This window comes from Centropristis striata, chromosome 9, assembly GCF_030273125.1.
Source record: "Centropristis striata isolate RG_2023a ecotype Rhode Island chromosome 9, C.striata_1.0, whole genome shotgun sequence".
Lineage (NCBI taxonomy): Eukaryota > Metazoa > Chordata > Actinopteri > Perciformes > Serranidae > Centropristis > Centropristis striata.
In genome coordinates, this window is record NC_081525.1 from 36,091,032 (window position 1) to 36,103,362 (window position 12,331).

The 12,331-nt window shown below is 39.1% G+C and overlaps 1 protein-coding gene across 1 annotated transcript; it reads left to right on the top strand.

Annotated features, from left to right (window-relative positions):
- The first annotated feature begins 1,608 nt into the window (after window positions 1-1,608).
- Window positions 1,609-12,195, top strand: scyl3 (SCY1-like, kinase-like 3). Its single transcript, XM_059341379.1, has 14 exons — window positions 1,609-1,919; window positions 2,015-2,199; window positions 3,404-3,589; window positions 3,797-3,910; window positions 4,055-4,111; window positions 4,190-4,292; window positions 4,386-4,497; window positions 4,588-4,665; window positions 5,050-5,186; window positions 5,335-5,525; window positions 7,220-7,391; window positions 9,527-9,697; window positions 9,784-10,580; window positions 11,538-12,195. The coding sequence occupies exons 2-14, from the start codon at window positions 2,035-2,037 to the stop codon at window positions 11,598-11,600; spliced, it is 2,346 nt and encodes a 781-aa protein (XP_059197362.1). The 5' UTR covers window positions 1,609-1,919; window positions 2,015-2,034; the 3' UTR covers window positions 11,601-12,195.
- The last annotated feature ends 136 nt before the right edge of the window (window positions 12,196-12,331 follow it).

Sequence of the window (12,331 nt, forward strand, 5' to 3'; positions counted from 1 at the left end):
TTTGTGGCGTGTTTAATCTGGTACAGCCATATTAGGAATAAATTGTGCTTTTGTATATTTATGTATTTATGTTCATAAATCCACAGTATTGGAAACAAAAGTTCCACCTTAGATTAAGGCAAAATGTTTAATTTTTTATTTTCACACACAGTTGCATTTCAGCATGCTTTACATAGGACAAATAAATACTTTTTAAAATACAAAAAAAATAAATAAAGTGGAAAACAAAGTATAACAGAAATGAAAATTTATTAAAATAAAATGCCATTTTAACATTTAGCTAATAAGCAAGGATCCACTGTCGCATGTCGTTTTATTATGAATTATGGTTTTGTGTTTTTTTCAGATTTTATTATATTTATTCTTCCTTTATCTTTATACTGCCTTTAAATTATTTTCTTTTTTTTTTGTATATCTCACAATGCATGTGCAATATTATCCATATCTTTTTTTAATGTAATTTATTCTGTGTCTTGGCATACCTCTGTACTCTCTTATTGTGAATAATGTGAAATGTATGCAAATCATATTAATCACATTAATATGTGTTATATCACACACACACACACACACACACACACACACACACACACATATACATATATATATATATATATATATATACATATATGTATATATATACAGTACAGGCCAAAAGTTTGGACACACCTTCTCATTCAATGCGTTTTCTTTAATTTCACGACTATTGACATTGTAAATTCATCAAAACTATTAATGAACACGTGGAATTATGTACTTAACAAAAAAGTGTGAAATAACTGAAAACATGTCTTATATTCTAGTAAGCAAAGGGTGGCTACTTTGAGGAATCTAAAATACAAGACATGTTTTCAGTTATTTCACACTTTTTTTTGTTAAGTACATAATTCCATATGTGTTTATTCATAGTTTTGATGCCTTCAGTGAGAATCTACAATGTAAATAGTCATGAAAATAAAGAAAAACGCATTGAATGAGAAGGTGTGTCCAAACTTTTGGCCTGTACTGTATGTATATGTGTGTGTGTGTGTGTGTGTGTGTGTGTGTGTGTGTGTGATATGACACATTTTAATGTGATTAATATGATTTGCATATATTTCACATCAACTTTTTATAATAATTGTTTCACATTCACCCATGGAGTGTCCCCATAAAGCAAACTTAGAAGAACTGTCCCTTTAATCACATGAAGTTCACGACATACGCTGCTTTTGCTTTTATCCCAAGGTTCCTAAATAGCTCTCTAACTTTGTTATAACTGGTGATCTCAACACAAACACAAACTGGGCCAAAGACTCTCATCTCCCAAGACCAAGGACATTTTTTAAATATAGATTCAGAGTGTTTCTAATTTCATTTTTGTCACCATATGGCGGGCACCTCTCCGCGCACATACCTGCGTTATCTCACACCACTTTGGTTGCAACCATTAGCTTTTAGAGCAGGGGTGTTGTTGATTTTGCACGATTTAAAAACGTACAATTAAGCTGATAAATGTAACATTTACTGCCTAAGTAATGTTAGTCTGCTAAGTATTGAAAACAATTCCCCCAAATTCTTCAAAAAATAACCCGCAGTGACATATTTCTAAGATGTTTTGAAGTGACTGTCCCCTGCTGTGTGGTTCCGTCTTTTACCGGAAGAGTCCGTGTTTACAGCGCAGCTTTGCTCCACGTTAGCATCGTTGGTTTGTTTAGAAGTGAATAAGGATTAATCTCGCCAACTGTTTAATATTTTTTAAAACCACTTGATTAATCTTGCGCCACGCCGTGATTAGTATGGTTGTTTGGAGGCGGAAGGAATACCGACAAGCATAGCAATGACAAGCTGGCTAACGTAGCTCCAAGGTTAGCCAGCTAGGCGACCAACAACACCAGCTCACTTCTGTCAGCAGCGGCGCATCCACTACAGTCTAACAGGTACGAGTGTGTCAGCTTTAACCACTTGACAACCTCGCATTGCATCATTTCACGTTAAGTTTGCATGGTGTAAGCCCCCCCTGTGCCTCCTCCAGGTCCAGGAACCAGCGCGGCCATGGGTGCGGAGAGCAGCGCGGTGCGGGGCTGCACCCTGGAGGAGCCGCTCCTCACCCTTCCTTACGGACTCACCATGTACTCAGCCAGGCTCCAGGATGGAAAACCGGCTTCAGTGTTTGTTCATAAGCGAGGGAATGAGGACAAAGTCAACAAAGCCGCCAAGGTAGTTCTACTGAAGCCGTATCCTGGTACAACAGCACACTGACCGTGGTTGTCAAATAATAATAATAATGGTGATAGATAGATACATGGATAGATTATTTATTTATACAGAACATGCACAACATACTGTCCAGCAAACAGTACAGCAAAGCACACAGGAATATACAAAATGTCAAAGATAGAAAATAAATACAGTATTTCTTTTATATAAAATTTGAATTGGGAAATAAACACTGAAATAACTATATAAAATATGAGATGGTGAAAAATAATGATCTGGTACTGTAGGGAATGTGCTCAAACTGAAAAGTGAAGAAGAAAAGGTGTTTTGAAGATGCAATATGGGCTAATACAGTTAGTACATGTAAAGAAATGTGTGGCAGTTTTAAGACAGAGAACATTACATACTAATAAAATGGCTGGCCTTTTTAACATACACAGTATATAATCAAATTCATAGGCAGGTAAATAAAAAACAAAAAAGACAGTAATGACAACAGAAGTGAATACACAGATGTTGCATAAATCTTGAGGATCATATGATTATCTTATTCACTTAATGATCTTATTCCATTTGCTGCTGCCTCACCCCAGTTTATGGCTTTATTGATCATTTCCTACATTAAGCTTCCCCAGCTTCCCCTTAGTAATGTATGTTAGTTCTTACATAGTAACACGTATTGATCAGGGCTCAATGTTAACAAATGGTCCAGATGGATCAAACATTTATTTAATAAATGTATATTAAATTGTCTAGCCCTTATTTATCCACCCATTATATATTTATTCATGCTTTTGTTCTCATATAAGAAAAGAACATCTTTAACATTAAATTGCAACAAATAACTTTATCTCCTCAATCAATCTGCAACATATTCTAGTCTGGTCAGAATGATGCAGCTCTAACAGGCAAATGTTGATAATTGGACCGCACTCTGTGCTTTCAGTCTTCTTACCCAGGAGACCAACCACCAGATTTTCCAGTATCATCATTGTCACGACATAACACTTCCATTAAACCATTACCACCAAATGATGTCTTCATGCTCTCCACTGACAGCAGGGTGTGCTTGATTTTAATTGCTAATTAGTGGTTTTGGCAGTCAGGCTGCATAATCAGTTCCTGCTCATGCATTTTTCCATTAGCTGCATGACATTCACTTATAACTGGACTAAAAGTATTACTCCTTTTCCATCTCCTGCAGCACCTGAAGACCTTAAGGCACCCGTGTCTGCTGCGCTTCCTGTCCTGCTCAGTGCAGGACGGAGGGATCCACCTTGTGACGGAGCGCGTTCAGCCTCTGGAACTGCTGCTGGACAGCCTCTCCCCAGAGGAAATTTGCGCAGGAATCTATGACCTCCTGCAGGCACTTGTGTTTCTGCACGAGAGGGTGAGCAAAAACAAAGCATGGAGGAGCTGCAAGTGACTGCTGCACAGTAGTTTAATGCATGGGATTAAAGAGTGAGAGAAAGAACACCAGAGGGCATGATTTTAAAAACTGAGGTGCTGTTACTTAACAGGAGTTGTAGGCCATTTGGTCTCTATCTGTGTTAGACAGACATGGCTTAGCTCCTAACTTGCTTTCTGTAACCACCAGGGCAAATCAAGCCACAACAATGTGTGCATTTCATCTGTGTTCGTCAGTGAAGATGGTCATTGGAAACTGGGAGGGATGGAAACTGTCTGCAAGTTCTCTGAAGCAACACCTGAGGTAGGAGATGATATAATAGGAAGAATGTATCCAGGATGAAGTCTGCATGCAGATTTCTTCTTGGCTCTTCTGAAAATGAAAAGCACCTGTGTCAGATGCCTCAAGACAAATCAGTTTTGATTTTGATTTTCTTCAACTCCTCAGTTTCTTGTAAGCATTCAGAATGTGAGAGAGGTCAGCTGCGTTCCTCCAGAGGAGCAGGTGAGTAGATTAAAATGTTGTGACGGAAAAATGTAATTGAAATTGAAAAAAAGTTCTCATGAAACATGTCGTCAACAGGTTGAGGGCTTTAAAACACTTCCGGATACAAATGCTCACTGTCGGGACTGTTACTCTTTTGGAATTTTGGTGGAGACCCTCATCTCTCTCCTGAATGGCTCGGGTAAGAAGAGTGTCATGTCTACAGCAATGTTTATACTGATGACCTCAACTATATTGCACAGGTACACTTGTTCATCCTTGTCTGCTGTTTCAGTGTCACAGGAGCTGTCTGACAGTCTGCAGAAGACCCTGCAGGCAGGCCTGCTGAACCCTGACCCCCTCTCTCGACCTCCACTCAGCTCCCTGCTGACTCATGACTTTTTCAGGTAAGTGTGATTTGTTGCTTTTTTTCCTGTTATCAAGACGTTCTGAAAATGATTTGTTTTAAAACACACTGCATGTTTTTGTATAATCAGGAACGACTTTCTGGAAGTGAGGACTTTTCTGAAGAGCCTGACCTTGAAGACAGAAGAAGAAAAGAATGAATTCTTCAAGTGAGAAGATGGTCTTTATTCACAGATCGTCTTTTTCATTCTTTGTGGTCTTTTGTAATTTAGTGCAGTGTGTTCATGCAAAACAGAGTGTCATACTTGATAGATATTGTTATTGTGAAATGATTCAAGACACTAGAGGGGATTATTATTTTTTGCATAATTTTCTTTTAATTGAAAAGTGTCTTAAATTATTTATTTATTGGCTGTGGATGTGTACCGAACAATGTTTTCTTAATGTGATTTATCAGCTGGGACGTTAAGCTGCAGCACCACAATACTTTAGTCTGAACATTCCCTCAATCGAAGCATGTATATTTGTACAAACCTATACCCTATTTTCCCCTTATCATTGCCCATTGTTTGTTTGTTTGTTTGTTTGTGCAGGTTTCTCCTGGACCGGGTCCAGAGTCTCCCCGAAGAGCTGATAGCTTCACGCCTTGTCCCCAAACTCCTCAACTCTCTGGTTTTTGCAGAACCCATGGCTGTCAAAAGCTTCCTGCCTCATCTTCTAAGGCCAAAGGGTAAGATGGCATTTTATTGAAGTGACTGCTAATAATAACTCAGATATTTTAATTCCCCACCAAAGATAAAGAAGCCTTCTGTCGCTGTCAGGTGAAACTGTACGTGGTTGTTGCTCATGCTTGTTTTATTTTTCCTCTGTGCTGGCAGATTCCAGTGGTGGCGGTAACGATGAAGAATGCCTGCTGTCTGTGTCCCTTTACCGCAAACACGTGATTCCTCAGCTTCTCAAGCTCTTCAAAGTCAATGAAGAACACATCCGGACCGCCTTGCTGGCTCACATCCACATCTACGCTGAGTTCTTCTCCCACGATGAACTCAAAAACCAGATCCTACCTCAGGTGGAGTGTTTAGAACCAGAATTTATAAGTTTGAGATCAATTTTATTTATTTATTTATTGGTTTTGTTTGACAGGGACCATGCATAGAATAGCTTCTATACCAGGGTTAGCTAAATAGCTAATTTTCACCTGTAGTCCCTGGGCAGGATGTTCAAGCACAGTAAAAACACAGACAAGATGAAAAGACAACAGGATTAACATTACAAGTAAAAGAAAAGAAAAAAAAAACCTAAGTGAAAAACAAAGATCAATGATCACAAGCTTGATTGTCTTTCAGCCATGTCTTCAAAGACTTTTTAAAACTTTTAAAACTTAGAGTCTCTGATATGGAGTGGGATTGAGTTCCATTTTCTAGTTGCTTGATATGAAAATGCTGATTGGCCAAAAGTGGTCTTTTTAAATGTAGTGTAACAGTCACCTCTCATTGTAGCCCTAGATACCCTAACATTGTCTCTACAGAATGACACACATTGCTTAAGTGGTGGTGGTGCAAGATCATCGGTCAATTTGTACATCAGGCACATATCAGAGAACAAAATAAAACTGTCAAATGTTAACAATGAGGAACACTGAGCTAAGTTTAAAGGAACAGTCCATCAATTTTGGAAATAAGCATCCCCATATTACAAGAGCAATACCACTCGTGTGAGCGTTACTTAGCAGAGCTTGAGCCAGAAGGAGCTTAGAGAAGAAAAAGAAGGGACACTGGCCTGGCTCAAACAAAGCATTTCAAACTGATTCTTCAATAGCTTGAAATTGATTATGATATGTAAAAATGCCCAGAACCAGAAGGATGCAATACAGTGCCTTGCAAAAGTATTCATCCCCCTTGGATGTTTCACCCTTTTGTTGCTTTTACACATGAAATCATGGTCAATATAATTTGGCCTTTTTAAAAAGAATTTGCAAAAAAACCCCTCTTTAATATCAAAGTGAAAACAGATTTTGAAGCTGAAGCTTATAACTCCTGCAGAGTGGTCCTAGGTGTCTTAGTGACCACCCTCTCCAGGCTTCTTCTTGTCAGGTCACTCAGATTGTGAGGACGGCCATCTCTAGGCAGATTTAAACAAGGTCCATACTGCTTCCATTTCTTAATGATGGTTTAACTGAACTCTTTGTGATGTCCAGTGAGTTTGTTTTTGTAGTCATCTCCTGACTTCTACTGTTCAGTGATCTTTTCTCTGAGTTACTAGGAGTGTTCTTTTGTCTGCATGGTACAATTGTAGCAGGAATAGTGATGAACCAGAGACTGGACCTCCCAGACACATGTTTTTTTATACTATAATCACTTGACACACATCAACTGTACTCAGGTGATCTCCATTTCACTAACTGTGACACTGCTGGCATCAACTAGCTGGAACTTTGTTGAATTAGGTCAGTTACTTTAAAGGGGATGAATACTTATGCAATCATTTATTTTAACTTATAGATTTTTAATTCATTTATACTATTTTGTAAAAACCTGTTTTCACTTTGATATTAAAGAGGGTTTTTTTTGCAAATTCTTTTTAAAAAGGCCACATTATATCGACCATGATTTCATGTGTAAAAGCAACAAAAGGGTGAAACATGCAAGGGGGATGAATACTTTTGCAAGCCACTGTATGTGTGTGTTACATTTGAGGGTTGACCTAATTGTCAATAAGCTCTTTAATTCCCAGAGTTAAGTCATACTTTAATTGTTGGTGCAGGTTTTGTTAGGAATGAGAGACACCAATGATTCCCTGGTTGCCATGACGCTGCAGAGCCTGGCCGTGTTGGTGCCATTGCTGGGGGCGCAGGTGGTGGTCGGTGGGGAGAGGACCAAGGTCTTTAAACGCACTACACCCAACTTCACCAAGTCTACAGAGGTCACCCCTGAAAGTAAGCCACTCTAACTATATCATATCATGACAATACTAGTGAAAGCTGCTATATAATGTTTCTATTCCGATATTCAGTTATGTATATGATCCTGCTGCTTATCAGGACAAGATATTAAGAGCAGTTGGCACCAGTAAACGGCAAAGAATCAAATAAATGTGATTTTAAGACTGCAGTAACTGGTTGCATAAAATATGAGTTGCATAAAATCACCATAAGGATTTCCTTAGGATCTTGTAGGGGGAACTGTTTAAAATCACAGAATGTCCTTAGTAACCATTTTGCACTTTCAGGCTAACTGATAAAAGTCTCCTTATAAGTGAATCATTTTGGTAAAGTAAGACTATGGCTGGATTTAAGCTGATTGAAGAAAGCAGGAGATACCAAGATTCATTTTACAGGACAGGGAAAATTCATTGGACACTGAGTGATGCACAGCTTGTTAGATTAGTAGATCTGAGTTTATCTTCAAAATCTCTACAAAAATTTAACTGGACCCCGAAAACCAAACTAGAAGGAAACAATGCCTAAAGATTGCCTTGATATTGTGTGTCTTTGTTGCAGCTGGTTTAAGTTTACTTTGGATTATGTACTTGCACTTTCTTCTTCAAGTAGAATTAAATTTTCATCCAGTCTTTCCTGCTTTCTTTACTTTCTTGTATTCTCTTTGGTGTCTTTCTATTTTCTCCTTTTTGGAGAAACTAGCTTACACTGACAACAATGCTGTCAAGTAACACTAGAAGATGATGTGAGTGATGTGTAATGTTTAACAGGGGACTGAAGTGCATGTGCTGTATTCTGACAGCAACTGCTGTGAAAGCCTCGGTCAAACACTAAGGCAAGGAGACAACCTAAATGCTTTTATGCAACACTCCTAAATTAACTTGTTAGCTTTGGGAAATATTTGACATAAGAAACAAACTTGAGTTTGAAAAATGAAGGTAGTTTATGCAATCAGGCACATAAACTGAAACTGTTTAGGCTCCTCATGTGCTCCTTTTTTGAGTTGGCAATGTTGGACAGAAAATACATTTACATTCATTGTGATCTCAAGCGAATAGGAACTTGTCAACTGCACTAAGTTAATGGGTGAGCTGGCCAAACAAGACACACACAATACTCAGTTCTCCAGGTTTATTAACACATCCGTACTCCAATACACCGATCAGTCCCGCAACAAACAAAGCAACAAAGTCCTGTACACCACTCGACTTGTGGTTGTTGCATTTTCCATCATCGGCTCTTCAGCCAGAGGCAATGTGGCCCTAACCTTCCTGCCCTGTACATCACATCAGGACAGATCTGACTTATTTATGTTTATGTTCCCCTCTCACATGGTGTTATCAGAGTTAAGTTCACAGTTTGAGTTCCCATAAGGCCTTGTGTCTTGAAAATCAAGTAGGTCACCACCTACTTCATGCCCCACCATGACAGGAAACACCAAATTTCCTTCACAAACTCAAAACTACAGTATTATATCAAGTAAAACTTCAAATTAAACTTTAAAATCATCAGTTAAACCAGTACAGGGAGAGGCAAACTGAAATGGTTGTTTGACTAGAGGAGGAACTCTTGCAGCAGTATCTTTGATAAGCTGAAGGTTGAAGTAGTTCAGGACACTGGGGTTGTCATTCCACCACCTTTGTCTTTTAAATAGAAAAACCTGTTTCTTGAACCTCTGAGCCAACCACAACTGAATGAACAAGTTCAAACTGGAAAATCTGGATTTGATTAAGTGAATACTACTCTTATCTAACTTTGTGGATGACTTTGCTGCAAATATTTATCGGGGCTTTTGAGGGCCCAAAAAACTTTTAAGGATTCGGGTTATTGGATTCGGGGCATAAAATATGGAAATAATAATGTGAAATTGCATATCTGTATTTTATAAATGTAAAAACTGCAGCAAATAATTAAAAAAATAACACCTAAAAAGATGTTAGACAAACCTTGCTAAAGAGGTCCACTGGGGATGAACTTAAATCATAAGGAAAAGGTCTTTTATTTAGTTTTGATGCTCTCCATGTATTTAACATTTGGCGGTGCCCAGAATGGTTGGGTGCTGTGCCTAAAACACCCTGCACTGGTATTAAACACTAAGTCAACAATAACCTTACTTTACCTCTGTTCTTTAGCTTCACCTGTCCACATAGTTGGAGGCTCCCACCCTCAGATGGCCCAGCCTTCAAAAGTCTTGAATTTGTTCCCCAAACCATCAGGAACAGAAGGCCTGGTCCTGGGCCACATGGGGAGCTTAGCAGGTAGTAGGGACCCTCCAAGAAGTTACCCTCTGCCCCCGAAATCAGGTATGACCCCCTCCATACTATGAAAGTCATTTTTTAATTCAGTTTGATGATCTTGTGTCTGAATCTGTCTTTGTGCCCTGTTTCAGATGTCAGTAGACAGATGTCTCTACCTTTGAACGGTTTTCGTCAGGACAGTAAGCTGGAGCCGCCGTCATACAGCCCAGAGCGGCCTGACAGACTCGAAGGTCCAGTGGAAGACTGGCCTGACTGGAGCGACCCTGAGGAGAGCCAGAACAGAGACGGACAGTCGGTCCAGATCCACATTAAGGCCTCAGAGAGAGAAGCTCCAGTCGGCAGCAGACTGCCGCTCTTGCACCCAAACGTGGAAGAGGAGCCGTGGGATGACTTTGAGGACACTGAGCCTACCTCAGATCTCTCCCCTACTGCTCCTCTATCAGACCCAGTTATACTAACACCACCCAGAGGGGGCGCTACTACACCTGTCAAACATGCTCCTGAAGCACTGAGACTGGGTTCCTCCAAACCACTCAAGTTGACCTCAACACTGCGACAATCTCCACAGAGCAAGACGACTCCTTCGTGGGACGACGGCTGGGCTCAGGAGGAGAGAGACTCACACAGCCCGTTAAACCCCAAACCCAAACCTACAGTGCCACTAAAGAACGGTGGGAGAGGAGGTCTGGGGGAGGAGTTCACCATAAAGGTGAAGAAAAAGGAGGAGCCGGACCCAGAGCTGGATTTGTTTGCAGACATGGTGCCGGACATCAAACTGTCGACTCCCGCTCTGCTGCTGGACGAGAGCAGCGTGAGTGATGCTGGACTCTCTACGGCCTCTTCAGAAAACACTTCATCTCTGCAGGTCGACCCGTCCATCGATACTGTAACACTCACTGCCAAGTTCGCAGTCGCCAACATGACTGAGGTGAGTGTGCAAGGTGGTGTCTCTGTGGTGTTTTTTTTTTTAATTTTGATGATGGGGAAGTGATTAATATTAGCCTTTCTGTTTTCAGGGTTTGGAAAATGCTGGTATTTGAATTTTCGAAAGATCAACATAATCACTAATGTAAACCAAAAACCCTGTTGTCTTAAATGAAACAATCATGTCATCATATTTGTTTGTCTCCTGGCAACAGGCTAGTTAATGGCTAAATAAATCCTGTTAATAAGTTGATCACTGTTATGGAAATTAGCAAGAATGAAATATTTATGGTCAAAGTATACAATCCAAACGAATTTAAAGTCTGGAAAACGTTTGGTTTAGTATCGAATTTTACTATTACAAACTCGACGTAGGACAATATAATGTGCCTCAATACTTTTTAGGCTTACATAGTCATTTTTGCTGTCTTTTTATGTACCATTAGAACCAGGACCGCCAATATGAAGCAATGTAGACTTTTGACATTGTGCATGTTTATCAGTTGTGAGAAGCTTTTTTTCTTCTCAGACCAATTCATTTAATAGGTGGTTTGGATTGTTTTGAATCAGAATTTTGCAATTTTACAGCCTACATTGGAGTCACCAGACTGCAGTTTTAAATGTGTAAGTTTAAAAACTAAATACATTAGAAACTACACAATTATTGTCAGAATAATTCACAATAACATTACTATTGGGATATCTATTTAAAATGTCGAATTCATCTTTAACTTTGCGTTTTGTCTCTTTTTTTGGCAAATTTACAGTCAAAATGGGGAGTCAGTAAACATAACCATCAATATTTTATTTATTGTCAACACTAGAATATTAAGCCACCCATGGTTTGTACATAAGTACAAACCATGGGTGGTACACTGTTTCTATCATGTTAGTGATTACAGTCGAATGAGACATTAAAGATTGTTCTGTTCATATTATATCTGCTTTCCTTTTCTCTCAGGCTGAAACAGATGGCTGGGGAGATGGAGATGACCTGAACTGGGAGGATGAGAATGCCTGGTGATGGAGTTGGATCTGTCTGTTTCACCTGGAGCAAAAGATAAAAGACTTGACCACAGCAAAACTCAAATCCTCCAGATGCACCTTTCAGAGACAGACCGTGAACTGAAAGTTTCTCCAGTAAATCTCATTTAACAGCATGATGCAGTAAGAATAATGATGAGCGGAGACTTTTTATAACCTGTTCTGTTGGTTCCTGGACATTCATTATCAGTCTGATCAGTGTGATAACCTGCTTTTGAACTGGAAGGATTGGAAACTTGTCTGATGGTGCTGGACTGAGACAAATGAAGCCATTTTTAGTTGTTTGCCAACTGATACTAGTCACCTCGAGATGAGTTAGGATCTTAATCAGAGGTGAATGTCATTTTGTTTTTATCAGCTTCTCGATTTTTTTAATTTTTTTTTTTTTTTTTAAACGTGCCAACTTTACTGGCATGAAAATCAAAGTATACTTTTTGGCAAGACATAACTTGTCCAAAATGTGTCAGGTTTGATTTACAGAAGGCTTGCACTTTGAATGAATGTGAAATAGAAATTACGTAATTTATTAGCTTTTTGGTTGCTGGTGAAGTAAAGATTTACTGTATCAACTATGACCCTGTTTTGTTTTATAAATCATTTGAGATTTGTGAATTGAAATTGCTTGTGGTTGCTGCTGACAGGATGTACTTAAAAAAAATTGAGCTATCTCTTTAACCCATTGAGGCCTGAAAAAGAGCTGGGCGATTTTAA

Coding starts and splice junctions, on each gene's coding strand:
- scyl3 (XM_059341379.1), top strand. CDS start 2,035: ATGGGTGCGGAGAGCAGCGCGGTGCGGGGCTGCACCCTGGAGGAGCCG. Junction 5,187..5,334: donor TCATCTTCTAAGGCCAAAGG/GTAAGATGGCAT, acceptor CTGTGCTGGCAG/ATTCCAGTGGTGGCGGTAAC. Junction 7,392..9,526: donor TACAGAGGTCACCCCTGAAA/GTAAGCCACTCT, acceptor TCTGTTCTTTAG/CTTCACCTGTCCACATAGTT.